Source organism: Podarcis melisellensis (genome assembly GCF_964234715.1).
Source record: "Podarcis melisellensis genome assembly, chromosome: 8".
NCBI lineage: Eukaryota > Metazoa > Chordata > Lepidosauria > Squamata > Lacertidae > Podarcis > Podarcis melisellensis.
This window is the reverse complement of record NC_138540.1, coordinates 4,182,131-4,196,740: the sequence shown is the minus strand read 5'-3', so window position 1 is coordinate 4,196,740 and position 14,610 is coordinate 4,182,131. Positions and strand designations below refer to the sequence as shown.

Here is a 14,610-nt window from a genome sequence, read left to right as displayed (position 1 = left end):
TGCGCAGGAGGAAAAGGGAGACATGAATGGTCAATTGACACCAGGGAGCAGAAAGTCTCCCTTTCTCCCTTTCCCTCTCCCAGGGAAGGAATTCCAACAGGTGCAGCCTGTGCAATTGCTGCCTCTTAGAGAGCCTTCTCGGCCACAAGTGTGTGTCATAGCGCACAAGTGGAAGCAGTGAGAGGGCGTCACACTGGTGTGAGCTGGAAGAGCAGCCCACCAGCACCTGAGGCTTCCACAAGAACATAAGCAGTGTTAGAAATGCAGATATATAATCTAGTTGCCAAATAGCACCTTAAACCCAGATTGCCACAAAGGAATCTCAAGGCACCATTCCCCCCCCCCCCCGTGAGATTTATTATTGTTGTTATTATTCATTTCGTTTCTATACTGCTTTATGTTTTAAAAAAAGAATCTCAAAGTGGTTTACAACACATTGAAACACCAACAAAGCAATCCAGAATAAAACAAATTCAAGCTTCAAGGAAAATATTTCAGATCCTTTTCTAAGTTACATTTTGCTTTTCTGATATTTATTTATTTACTTAATTCATATAGCTGCCCCATAGCAGAGGTACTCCAGGAAGCCAGTGTGGAGTGGTGGTTAGAGTGTTGGACTAGGACCTGGGAGATCAGGGTTCAAATCCCCACTCAGTCATGAAACTCACTGGGTGACCCTGAGCCAGTCACAGCCTCTTAACCTACCTCAATGGGTTGTTGTAGGGATTAAATGAGGAAGGGGTGAAAAAGGAGGGCTATAAATGCAATAAACAAATTCTTCTGCTTAACTACCTAAGAAAGCTGGAGGGGCTAGTCAGATGCTACTGTTATGAGAGAGAGAAAAACTTTCCTCTACTTTCTCTATGCAATACAATGCAAAAATTCCAAATGCCTCCTTGTGTTACGCAGGCAAGTGAGCCAGCACTGCTGCTGCCGCCCCATCTCAGAGATGACGCAAACCACCGAGGGGCAGGGCAAGACATGCTTGCAGAACAAACCACATTTCTCTACACATGTAGGAGCAAAAATGACACAGAACAGGAACTTTGGGCGTGGCTTTCACAATCCTCTGCCGGTTTGAGTATGAAGGGGTTGTACACTTGTTGGAAGGCAGGCTGCTTCCTGTAAGTCTTGCCTCCTCCCATTTCACATATCTTTCCAGGCAACCAGCCTGTCCCATGCTAGGAGTTATAGAGTATTTCATAGAATCATAGAGTTGGAAGAGACCACAAGGGCCATCGAGTCCAACCCCCTGTCAAGCACGGTGCCAGCTCAAGGGGGAAGAAGTGTGTCATCTTCTTCTTGTAAATCTGGCCTTTTGCTGTTCTGTGCAAAATCAAGGAACATTGCCAAACTTAAAAACACAGGAATCACATGTGGTGCTTGTGGCTCTGCTCTGCTATGGAACGCCAAAGATGAACAATAGTGTGCTTGTTAACTCTGTGCTGCTGCCTCTCAAATGCATCCCAGGTTTGTGGAGCAACCACCCCAAGCCCTTATGTAAGAATACCCATTTGGAAATGCCGCAGAAATGCTCATGGGAAAAGTATGGAGAAAGCCGGCAAAACAAGCCATGCGTCACTCGCCCGGTCCTTCGGATGCAGCCACCAACCCACTGTCCCACAGAAGTCAGTGGGCATCAATTAGGGAAACCACGTGGAGAAACACATTGCACATCCGCACCCTGAGAACAACTGGATCCCAGAGCCATGTGTCTCAACACAAGTCCCCCTGATGGCTGAAAGCTGACTGCTGCCCAATCAATATTTGATATTGTGGGCCGGTAAAAGTGGGGCTGGCACAGTTGTAGTCACAGCTAAAACCCCATCTGAGAACTGCTGTTGCTTGGAGAGCCACACAGCTCTTCGGCTTCAGGTTAAGTTGAGCTCTCTGGAGCCTCATTTCATCATCATCATCATCATCATCATCCTCTGCCCCTCTCTGAAAGATAAAGTGGCCCCAAACAACCAATATATCCTGGCATATTAATGTTCCGCACTATCCTTAAAATGCTAAAGAGGAGGAACTCTGACAGTTTCGGTACTTTCCTGGTGGATGCCCCACCACGGTCCAAACGTTAAGCATAGGTGAGCAAGCTAAGATTTAGGATCAATCCCAAGAAGCACAGAGAGCCTTGGAGGGGGAGCCACGGGCCTTTAGATCACTTCCCACTGCAGCAAGGGCTGAAGAAACTGGGCCTGCTTGTGGCTTCATGAATGAAGCAGGACAGTTACCCAAAGCCCTTTCACAGCAGAACATGAGTCACTTTCCTGCTTGTCGGGTTCCTCCCTCCCTGGTTCATCTCCACCCTCAGTTAGCACCACAGCCTGTGTCTGAACTCTTAGCTGGGACAGAGAGTTAGCAACCAATTACCAAGCAGAAGCCTGGGCCCTCCTGCTGCAGCCTCATGGCATTCAGACACACCTTCGGCAGGGAGAGCAGCCACTGCCAATAATGCAAGGGGAAGGGCTGTAGCTTAGCAGCAGAGCAACTGCTTTGCATGCAGGTCCCCATCATCTCCAGGTCGGCCCAGGAGAGAACCCTGCATGAATAGGGCATGTTGAATTTTTCAGCTTCCAAAAATGAGGGGTGCTAAAAAGTTGTAACATGACTTGGGAATTCAAAAGATATTTTGGTTCAATTAATATAATTTAGTTTTGCTTGGTAAGTACAATGTGTGTACAATTGCCTAGAAATCATTAAAAATGATTGTGAATTACATGCAGTTGTTGTTGTTGCTGTTTAGCATTACTTAATATTTCCAGAAGGTACAATTAAAATTATTTGGTTTTCCAAAAATAGTTTATGTGCTTCTTTATCAAACGTAGATAGACTTACCAAGTTAAGTACAATGGTACCTCAGGTTACATATGCTTCAGGTTACAGACTCCGCTAACCCAGAAATAGTTAAGAACTTTGCTTCAGGATGAGAACAGAAATCATGCTCCGGTGGCGGCACAGCAGCAGCAGGAGGCCCCATTAGCTAAAGTGGTGCTTCAGGTTAAGAACAGTTTCAGGTTAAGTACGGACCTCCAGAACGAATTAAGTACTTAACCCGAGGTACCACTGTAGCAGATTTGAACTTAAGAACTACCCTGACAAACTAATCAACCTGCTATAGACCCACAAACATCTTCTTAGTCAGCATCTTTGTAGGTTTTGGTTGGGTTCTGCCAGGAGGGGTTTAGATTTTGAAAGGCTTGGATTCCAATCCTGTCTCAACTTGCTGGCTTCCTTGATTCCCTCAACCAAAATCACTAGCTTTAGAGAGAAGAGGCAAAGATTGAGGCACAGCAAGGATCTATTATAGTCCACCTCTATGCACGTTTACTCAGAAGTAAATATCACTGAGTTCAATTGGGCTTGCTCCAAAGCTAAGTCTGCATATGATTGCTGCTTCACTGCACAACCCTATGCACATTTACCCTCAAATTCTCACAAAGTTCAGGGGTTTACTCACTAGTAAGTGACTTTCTAATTACAGAAACTATTCTGTGGATGGATGACTTCATTAACAGGCCCTTTCCGCAGACTCTGCTCAATGATGCTAAACTTCTTGGCAATGAAACTCGACTTTGAGAGTGATCAAGGTATGCCAATGCAGGTGCCCTCTTTGGGAATATCCCAGCAACGTAAACACAAATGGATGCCCTGAATTGCTAGAAATTATAAGCCAAAAGAGCTCTCCCACTGTCTTTCCTTTGCATCTCCTCCACCTCAAATTGCATCAGTTTACAGTGCAACTTCTGCAAGAGCATGAATGTCCATGAGTCACATTCATAAGTAAGGGCTGGGGAAGTTCCTTTTCCCTAAACGCAGGCAATTATTAATTAAGAAAAGAGGGAAAACATTACAGAATCCCTTGATTACAGAAAGACCGAGTTTATAGCTCAACAACAAAAGTCAGTGACTTATATAACATGGCTGCAGTGTTTCAACAGGCACATCCCAAGGGCAGTTCATGAGGAACTGGGATCCTGAACTGGAAAGAACCTGGGGAAAGCTGGAAAATAGAATCATAGAACTGTAGAATTGGAAGATGCCACAAGGGTCATCTAGTCCAACCCCCTGCAATGAAAGGCATTTTCACCCAACCTGGAGCTTGAACTCATGACCCTGGGATTAAGAGTCTCATGTTCTACCAATTGAGCTGAGATTTGTGGTTACAGCTATGGAACCCTCTGGAGATTTTTACCTGCCCACCTCTTTCTTTGGAAGCAGCACATTGCTGGTTTCCACCAACCACAATAAAACTGCAATTGGTCAATCAGGTCCGTCTGGAATAGCCTTACGATTTCTGGTACTTCCAAGATGCTTCTAGGTCAAGTGTGAATAACTCAACGGATTAAGGTAAAAGGTAAGGTAAAGGACCCCTGGACAGCTAAGTCCAGTCAATGGCGACTACGAGGTGCAGCGCTCATCTCACTTTCAGGCCAAGGGAGCCGGCGTTTGTCCACAGACAGCTTTCCGGGTCATGTGGCCAGAATGACTAAACTGCTTCTGGCACAACAGAACACCATGACGGAAAGCAGAGCGCACAGAAACACTGTTTACCTTCCTGCCACAGTGGTACCTATTTATCTACTTGCACTGGTGTGCTTTCGAACTGCTAGGCTGGGAGGAGCTGGGACAGAGCAACTGGAGCTCACCCCATCGCAGGGATTCGAACTGGCTACCTTCTGATCAGCAAGCCCAAGAGGCTCAGTGGTTTAGATCACAGTGCCACCCACATCCCTAACCCAATGGATTAGAATTGTAAGAATCTGGGATTTTTTGTCCCACATTACATAAGAGCAGTTACTCACTTGATGCCATCAAGCACGCTCCAACTTTTTCTAATGCACCAACAAGGATGCAGGGGCTACTCAAAAGGATGCCCGTTGGGGGTTCTATGTCTCTGACTGCACTAAGGGCTCTACAGATTGCATGCAATACTTTTCCAAAGTTTCTTCCACCCCATGTGCTGCATGGAAGGTAGGCAACACCATTGAGGTTCAAGCAGTTTTGTTTGCCAGGGTGTGTCCTGAACAAAAAGAAGGGGGGTTCCTTCCCTCAACCCCCCCCCCCCAATTCTTTTCTGCCTCCTTATTTTCTGGGTCCCAAACTACACATATCCAAATGAGACCTGGTTGCTGCAGGCATGTTCCATTTTAAGTGGAAGAATCACTTCCAAAAGTGACCCACTTTGGACAGAAAATAGTTAAAAGCTCAGACCCTTCTCTCCTCAACAAGGAGGGACAAACTATTATTTCACAGGGAGCAGCAATTAACAAGATCAAAGGAATGGCCAGGCTGTGGCATACAGGCTGTTCCCAGGTTGCAACTTAGTAAACCATCAAAAAGAAGAATGCCAATTGTGCTACATTCCCTCTGTTACATCTTCATCTGCACAGAACATCCTTCACCAACTGGTGACCTCCAGATGCTCTTGGACTATAATTCCCATCAACCTCATCCACATGTAGGGCTTATTTGCAGGTTTGGATAGGCAGATGAGGATGGAGGAGTGAGTCAATGAGCACTCAACCAAGGCAGAAGGCATCCTCTCTTCATAAGGTTTGAGGGTTCCCCAACCTCATGGTGAGAATACAATTCCCACCAGTCAACATGGTTGTATGATGTTGATGTGTCCCCTGGTGCTGATTCAAGTTGCAGTCTGAAACATCTGGAGGTCAGCAGGTGGGCAAAGGGCGCTCTAAGCAGAGGGAGCCAACTCTGATGCTATCTGTGATCTTTGTCATAACGACTTTCGTAGCAATAGAAAGAGATCACATGAGCTCTCCATTTGTTATTTCTCGACCCAAGGTCAGAAAAGGAGACACGAGTTATGCAGTGTTGGCATATTTGCAGTCACATTCCTCCAGAGACAGAAATTAAAACCAGTGTAGCATTTTAGAGACTTGCACAAGAAAAGGGAGGAGAGTAAGAATTAGAGCAAATGAAAGGAAGCAGAGGAACCCCTTTAGCCTGGTGTCAAATAACCTTCTGCACATGAGGAGGGATGGTGCTTCCCCTCCCATCACGGCAGGGCGTTCCCACACCCCAAACCTAGAGGAGAGGGAAGAAAATATCAAAATAGCCCTTCGGAAGTCCCTGGCACAGAGGGCAAACCTTCTCTGCCCTGCCCCCTGCTTTGCAAAAAGGATCTTTTCCTCCTCAGAAACCCTGATACAATGGTACCTCAGGTTACAGACGCTTCAGGTTACAGACTCCGCTAACCCAGAAATAGTGCCTCGGGTTAAGAACTTTGCTTCAGGATGAGAACAGAAATTGTGCAGCGGCGCGCAGCAGCAGCGGGAGGCCCCATTAGCTAAAGCGGTGTCTCAGGTCAAGAAAAGTTTCAGGTTAAGAACAGTTTCAGGTTAAGAACGGACCTCTGGAACGAATTAAGTACGTAACCAGAGGTACCACTGTAATTCTCACTAAGATTTCCTAACTTAAGTCAGCCCTGGGCCACAAGAGGAAAAGGGAGATGCCAGCAGCTCTTTTTCCCTCGGCAACTCTGGAGTCACAGGAAGGAGGAAAGCTGGAACAGTCCAATAGCTGGAATGAAGGGAAAGGAGCAGAGAGGAGTGGAAAAAGTTTTCCAGAGATCAAAAGCGCAGCAGAGGCAGCCCTTTCCCTGTGTGAGTTTGACAGGCTGTTTGTATGTCTGGCTGAGGGATCATCTCGATCGCGGTGGTCCATGCAGCTGAGGCCTTTTTTTGGCAGTCCTCAGCAACATCTTATGCCCCTCCTAGCCCTCAGGCCACCTTCCCAAAGCTTAGTTAGTGCTTTCCCAGCTTTGGGAAGGCAGCCTGCAGGCGTCAAATTCTGGCCTTGCTTCCCCCCCACCACCACCACCATGTAACAAGGCAGAGTGCGGCCGTAGGTTTTGTATCCAAGTACTCTCACTTGGTATGAAAAGTTAAGACTGCCCTGATCTAGATAGTAAGCCATCCAAAAGCAGAAGTGTCCCACTTGCATCAGTTCCTGTTGGGAGGCAACAGCTGCTCTGTTTGCACACAAGCCAACAAGGCTTGCCAGCAGGCAGGACAAAGTGGCATCTGCAGGCAGCACATCTGGGACACTGGGAAGTAGAGTCGTGAGGGGGCAGGCAGATCTGAGCCAGGATGCACAACCCCCACGGGACATCCTCCTGCCTACAAGTCCCCCCACTCACTGTCATGGGGAAGAGGCTGAGGAAAATGTCTCCCTGCAAAATAGCAATCAGATCACTCTTGACACTGATTGGCAGTGACTATTCAGGGCTTCAGACTGGGAGATGCCAGAGATTGTACCTGGCACCTTCTGCATGCACAGCAGTCCCTCTGCGGCCTGTCCCTGACGCTGCTTGGTCAAAGCAGCCATTTGGATGTTCTGCCTTGAGGATCAGAGGGTTTGGGCTGGTCCTGCTGGAAGCAGGTCACCCACGTCCAAGCGCTGCTGCTGTGGGCACTCACAGTGTTGGCACATTGAAGAAAGCTATAATGAAAGAGGTTGCCTTCTGTGGCCGTCTGCTGCTCAGTGTCAGAAAGGCATTTGCAAGGTTTGATAGCCAAGAGGTCACGATCCGGCTAACATGGAGCTTTAAAGGCACCTAAAAACCCTAAATGAATGCATATTGCATCATTACAGGCAGCTCCACTCCACTCTGCACATGCCCCTTGCCAAGATTAAGCCTGGGCATTGGAAATGAAAAGCCAGCACGGAACCAAGTGCCAATCCTCTGCAGGTTTACTCAAGAAATACCACACAAAAGCTTTGCCTCAGTATAAGCTCTGCAGAAGCATGCCCACATCTATAAATCTTCATGTGGCATGCTATTATTTTAAGCTACTGCAAACTCAAGTCATCTGTATTTAAATACAATTAATCTTGCTCCTGAGGCTCCAACCACACACACCAGTCTCTCCCACAGAGTTGCTAGGCTAAAAAAAGTTTTCCCAATGCCTAAAGTTCTCAGAACTAAGCAAGCTTCTAAAAAGGTAGGTTTTAAAAGTCACTGCCTGGAGGCTGAGGTCCACGGAAGCGGATGCCACAAGGAGGCGGGGCGTAATTTTTAAGTGAAAACACGATTCCTTTGTTGTCTGCGGAGGGGGGGAGATCACCCGGGATCCCTCCATCGCCAGTACCCGCTCCCGGCATCATAAAGGCTGGAAGAGGCCGGGGAAGGAGTAGCCCCAAAATGCTGGGGGGGGGGAGGGGCGGCTTTCTTCCAATCGTATCACGGCATGGACTTCCCCCCCTCCATCCTGAACCATTGAAGGGAGCAACTATCGAGAAGGAAAAAGCAGGATTGGGACCCCATTTCTTCCAGATACAGTAGTCGTGGAGGGGGCGGCGCTCTCCTCTGCAATGCATGAAAGTTTGGAGAACGGAACAGACTTGAGTATTGGAGGGGGGGGCATAGTCCAGCCTCCCACCAACGGAAGGGGAGAAAATGTCCCATCTGCATTCCACGTGGAAGCCGGAAAGAGCGCCTTGCATCTCCTGCTGCAGCTCAAAGACCCCACCAATGTAATCCTATTTCTCCCCGCGCAGTGGTCAGATCGTAGCCGCCGCCGCCCCTTCCCCCTGTCCCGGGACACGGGGCGCCCAGAGCCGTCCAACCCACCCAAGACGAGAGGGTCCCTGGGTTCCCTTTCACGAGATCTCCGCGTCTCCCGCGCAGACGGGAATTCCCCGCTTTTACGCTCCAACTTAAAAAGCAAGCCGACGTTCCTTGCGCGTCCCTCTGAGCGCGCGCAGAGCGGCGGCGCCCCCCCCCCCCATAATCGCGCCGCCGTTTCCCGAAAGGGCCCCCGAGCTGCCCCCACGTGCTCGCCCCCTCCCTCGGCGGGGCCCCGCGCGCCCTCACCCGCTGCACTTGGTTGTGGTTGAGCTCGGTGAAGAAGTACGCCAGCAAGTGGGAGGCGATCATGGCGCGGCGAGACGGGGCCCGGAGCCCCGGAGCCGGGAGAGGGCGGCGAGGACGAGGCGGAGGCGGCCCTGCCTGGCTACCCGGCGCCGGAACAAAGTGGCTTCTTGAGGCTCGCCAGCGATGCCATCCTCCCCTGCCGGCTCCCGCGTGACGCGCCCTGCCCGGCGCCTCCCATTGGCCCCGGCCGGAGGGTGTGTAGCGCCTCAACCGAGGAGGAGGAGGAGGAGGAGGAGGAAGCAGTGGCGTAGCGTGGGGGGTGCAGGGCGCAACATCTGGGGGTTAGGGTTAGGGGGGCACAAATCCACGGGTTAGGGGGCGCAAATCCACGGGTTAGGGGGCGCAAATTACTTGCCTTGCCCCAGGTGCTGACAACCCACGCTACGCCACTGGGAGGAAGGCGGCTGCTCGGAAATCTCAGCGGCCCACCCAGGCGGCAGCAGGCTCCGGAGCGAGTGCAGAGTGCAGCGCCCGCCCCGCCCACAGCCCAAGCTCCCCAAGGAAAAACGCGCCCGGGAGGTTGTGGCTCCGTTGGTCACCCGCCCACCCACGCCCCACGCGAGGCGCTTCTACTCGGACACAAGTCCCGGGATCCGTGCCCAGGCATAGCCTCGGGTATCCGAATGGGTCCAATGCCCCATCCGGCCCTTCCCTTTGCACCTCCCTGGCCACGAGGGCGCTTTCTCGCCCTGGGCATCTTGCTTGGGGCGGCTGAGCAAAAGGAGCCCTGAAGGCGCGGCAGCAGAGAGGCCAGTTTGGAGATTGGGGCTCTTTATTGTCCTGCAAGTACAACATCGGAAACTAGCTGCGCCCCCGTTGCGCATGGAGTCAGCGCCCCTCCAGGCACCGCATCCCGCTCTGACCCGCCGCGCACATGGCGCTCCGGCTCCCAGGTTGAGCTGAGGACTCGACGCGCAGCCCTGCGCTGCCCCGCCTCCGCCGGCGTCGTCACTCCGCCGGGGGCTGGCGAGCGTGCAGAACCGCACGACGCTCGCCTGAGCCGGGAGGGGCTGGCGCAAGGATCGCCGCCTGCCGGAGACGCGCTGCAGCGTCGGGTTCCTGAGCGCGTGCGGAGTGCGGCGCCGGAGCTAGACGCGCTGCTTCGGAGTTGGCGGCCGGAACGCTGAAGGGGACGCGAAGCTTACTCCCCCGCGGAGCCCAAAAGGCGGAGGAGCGAAATAGTTCTTATCGGGACAGAAAGCCATTTTAAATTCCAGTATGCACCCTGAGGGTCGTGATGGATTCTCCATTAAATATGGCTTACATAAGGAAAGCTAAAAGTGCTTTTGGTGCCCTTTGAGAAAAGACTTCCGAATAGAAAGCTTTATGGTGCTGTCACGTTCTTTGGCAAAGATGGGGACCTGTGGCCCTGCAGAGATTGTTGGACTCCAACAGCATGGCTGGTGATTAGGACATTTGTGCCCTGTCCTTCAAGCCCAGAGGAGCTTGCATGCAATTAAGCATAGTATTTGGGGACCCCCACAAATTTCCCACTCCTCTTCTACAGGATGGGCAAGCAATCCACTCAAACAGAGCTGTCAATCAGGCTGTCAGTTATTTTGCAAGTGGGATTGAACCACTTACCTGGCAAATTCATTCAGAGACACAGAAGACTTCCACACCACCAATACATTCCAGGGTGGATTCATTCACATGCTGTCAAATCCAGGTTGTGTAATTTTTATTTTTATCATATATTTTGTATTTCTTAATATTGTGTTTTTATGTTGCGAACCACCCTGAGATCTACAGATGAAGGGTGGTATACAAATCTTAATAATAGCAACAACAATAGCATATTTGGCCTTCTTGTGCAACAAAACCTATATCCAAAAAACCCCTCCACCCCCACCACTCCAGAGAGTTTGCAATAAGGACCATGAAGGGGAAGATGCATTGAATATCTGAAATGATGATTGCTTGAACTAACATCATATAACCTTATTGTATAGTCACAGTTGTATAATTGAGAACAAGTACGGTGTAGTGGTTAGCATGCTGGACTAGTACCTGGGAGACCAGGGTTCAAATCCCCCACTTAGCCCACTGGGTGTGACTGCCAGTCGCTGCCTCTGAGCCTAACCTCCCCCCGTAGAGTTATTGTGGCGGAGAAGTATGTATGCCACCTTAGCTTCTAAACTAACAAATCAGAATCAATGCTCTTTAGACACACAACATTGTAGAACCTCCCACCCTGCATTCTTTGTACAATTAAGTCAGAGTGAATGCTGAACAAACAAGTTGTCCGGAAGTGATTGTACTGCATTACCTGTGGTCTCTCCTCCAATGAAATGAAGGAGGAAACTGAAGATCTACTAGCTGAGTAGCATTAAAAAGCCGTGTGTCATTCTACCAAAATAACTCCATCTGCGCAACTGGACACTCTGCCCCATGCTGGTGCTAAACTCCCCCAGTGTAGATTTATGCTGGCAAGTTGCACCCACAGGGCAGAGAGTGGGCACAGCCTAGTTTTGCCCCCCTCTAATCTCTATCATACCAGCAGCATGCCAGCAATAACAGTGGCTCTTTACAGTGGATCTGCAGCTGGTGGCTCCTCATGAAGTTGATCATGGCAATGTCATTGGCTGCCTCCACACGCAGTGTTTGTGGACAGTGTGGTCCCTGACTGGGAGACCATGGCATAGATTCAAGTAATGCCAGGGACACCCCTGCTGTTTTCACGTCGTTTCTTATTTGTGTGCATATATCCATTTAAAATATTATGAAATTGCTTCTTAAATAACATGCTTCACAAAGTGCTTTATGACACTGAACCCCCAATAACACCATACAATATTATGAACATGAAGGGAGCGTGCTGGATCAGGCCACCCAGAGCCCTGTGGAGAACCCACAAGCAGGATTCGATCACAGGAGTGCTTTTGCAGTTTCCAGCGACTGATATTCAGAAGCATTTCTGCCTGCGACTGTCAAGTCACAGCTTAGCCATCATGGCTAGCAGCCATCGATAGACAAATTCTTGGAGGAGGGAGCTAATACTCTTTTAAAGTCATCTTTGTGGTTGGTGGCCACATTACCTCTTGTGGGAGCGAGATCCATAATTCTAACTATGTGCTATTAATTTTAAAACAAAGAATCTGATCTAAAGCATTGCTCGCCGTGGTGGCTGGTCCACTGCAGCATGTAGAGCTACCTCAGTCGCCCTCATCCAGCCCCCACCTATCTGCCTGCCTTCTTGCCTCAAGCAGCCTAGGGGGTGGCACTGGCTAAGGTTGTCCGCTTCCTCCTGCTCCTGGGGTTGCCCTTGGAATGTCAGCAGGGAGGGGGGAGATGGGGACAAAACTAGTTGGTTCTGCCTGTCCTCTTGGCACTGACTGGCTCTAATTACTGTTTCGGCTTCTGCCCCGTGAGTCCAGATGGGTGCCAGCCACTGTGGCCAGTCACTGTGTTTTCTTCCTTCCCCGCAAAGCTGAATAGGTACAGGTGGTGTAGCCGCAAGACTGAAATTCTGAGCATAAACCTGCTCTGCTCATCTGTGTAACATCCTACCACTCTTGGGCAAGAGAGCTAGTGGTTAGAGTGTTGGGCCAGGTCCTGGGAGACTGGGGTTCAAATCCCACACTCAGCCATGAAGCTCACTGGGTGTCACCCTGGACCAGTCACAGCCTTAAAACAAGGGGGGGGCAACCACATGCGTCACTTTGAGCTCCTCGGAGGAAGAGCTGGGGTAGAAGTGCAATAAATAAATAAAATGTGTTAGGATGGTTTTTTTTGGGGGGGGAGGGATTGAAGAGGATGAAACCAGCCCAGCTAAATCAGCAGCTGCAGTACTTTGAAATGATTACCCAATTTTGATGGCCAGCGATGGGGTTTTGATCTATGGAAATAATCTACAAAGATGGATGCATTCAATTAGGGAACAAGAAGTTAGCAGCAATTTAAGATGTTAAAAATACCATGGAAGGTGGAGCTCGAGGCTGGTTTCACTATATCCTAGGGCCACAATGTTTAACCAGTTAATTAGTTGATTAAGGCTGTCGTTCCGTACACCGCTGCATGGGAGTAAGCCCCATTGAACTCAATGGAGCTGGTTTCAGAATAAACCTTCGTAGAATTACCTTATATAACTGGTCTGATTAATTGGATAGCAAATGTCTCAGAGCTTATTAGTAAGACAAGTGCCTATGGAAAGTGCAGCTGGCAAGAAGCAGCATCTTAAAATTGGGAAGTTCAGGACCTCTTTTACATAGGAGGGTGACAGCGACTCTTCTGCCTCCAGGATGACACACACACACACACACACAACTTCTAAAGTAGGTCTGGGCGATAACTGGTTTTCAATATCACGATACAGTGGTACCTTGCAAGACGAATGCCTCATAAGACGAAAAACTCACAAGACTAAAGTGTTTTTTGTTTTTTGAGTTGCTTTGCAATACGAATTTCCCTATGGGCTTGCTTCCCAAGACGAAAACGTTCAATGTATTCCTATGGGAATCCGTGCTTCGCAAGACGAAAAATTCGCAAGACAAAAAAATTGCAGAACGAATTAATTTCATTTTGCGAGGTACCACTGTATATCATCAGCTAAATATTTTGATATATCATGATATGATATATATCATGAAATAAGGAAGGAACTACACAGAGGCAAACAGGACAATGTCCTGGCAACTACTTCTGCAAGTCCTCACAATCCACCGCCGCTACTGCCAGAACTCTCTATCACTGCCGCAAGGCTTCATAGGCCACGGCCGTTACTGCTGCCACTTTCCATTGATTTGGACAAAATGGCCTTCTGAACCAATTTTGGGCCATGGGCAGGAAGTTCTGCAACACCTGATCCACTGTAAATTGGAAAGTGTGCACTGGAAGGTTCAAGTGCCTCTTTCTACAAATGTTAAATTGTGTTTTGTGCTTTAAAAAGCATACATTTTCCACCCTGATTGCTTTCAGAGAAATAAATATTTAGTTTCTTCATGGTGATTCACTTTGTAATTTTATAGCTCTCCCCTTTTAAAGGGCTGTCTTCCTCTCCCTTGAACTGTGCCCTGCGAATCTAAAAGTCCCTCCCAGGGCATCTGTCCTGTCTAAATATAGCCTCAATGTAGTTTTATTGAATGCTGTAAAGGGCACGGAAGAATTAATACTTCCTGGGGAGCCTTCTGTACAGCAGCACCTTGACTGGGTTTTACAATCCCTCGCAATCACTCTCTAAGGCAAGTCATTTAGCACAGAACCGAGAGGGAGACTTTGTTCTCCCAGAGGACATTAGAGGTGTGTCTGAACCACACAGGTACAGGGGTGGGCTGATACAGCTGGAAGCCACTCCACGAAAAAACAAGACCCCTGCCCAAAGAAAACTGTTTAGGAGAAGAGTTGGGAGTGGGAGTTATTCCCACATTTTTTAAATAAAAAGGTTCTAGGCTGGAACCCTTTTTGATGTGGAAAGAGGCATGTTCTTATGTGAAGTTCCTCAGAATCTAATGTGGTCCAAATCCAAGCGGAGATTCATCACCAGAAGAGCACCAGACAGTGGTCCATTCAGTTCAGCATCCTGTTCTTAGATGATCCAGACACTGATCTAGCCCTTAAATAGGGAAAGATCATTGGAAGTCAAGCCTGCTACTGTCACAGATGCTGGTGCTGTTTAATCTTTTCAGCATGACACTACGTCATTCACTGACTCCTGCTAAACCCCAGGCAAAATGAATGCGTGACTCAGGCTCAATAGAATGGAGAACATCTGC

At 49.1% G+C, this 14,610-nt stretch overlaps 1 protein-coding gene across 2 annotated transcripts in view; it reads right to left on the bottom strand.

Annotated features, from left to right (window-relative positions):
• The window catches only part of LOC309375513 (hexokinase-2), a 57,366-nt gene that overhangs the window by 25,409 nt on the left and 17,347 nt on the right, over positions 1-14,610 (bottom strand). Inside the window, exon 1 of one of the 2 annotated variants that reach the window (XM_081921284.1) lies at positions 8,840-9,047. The exons of the other annotated variant lie outside the window; for it this stretch is intronic. Coding sequence (XP_081777410.1) covers positions 8,840-8,902 — 63 coding nt within the window. The 5' untranslated portion in view covers positions 8,903-9,047. Of the gene's footprint in view, positions 1-8,839; positions 9,048-14,610 lie in introns of those variants that run through there. 2 annotated transcript variants of the gene reach the window in all.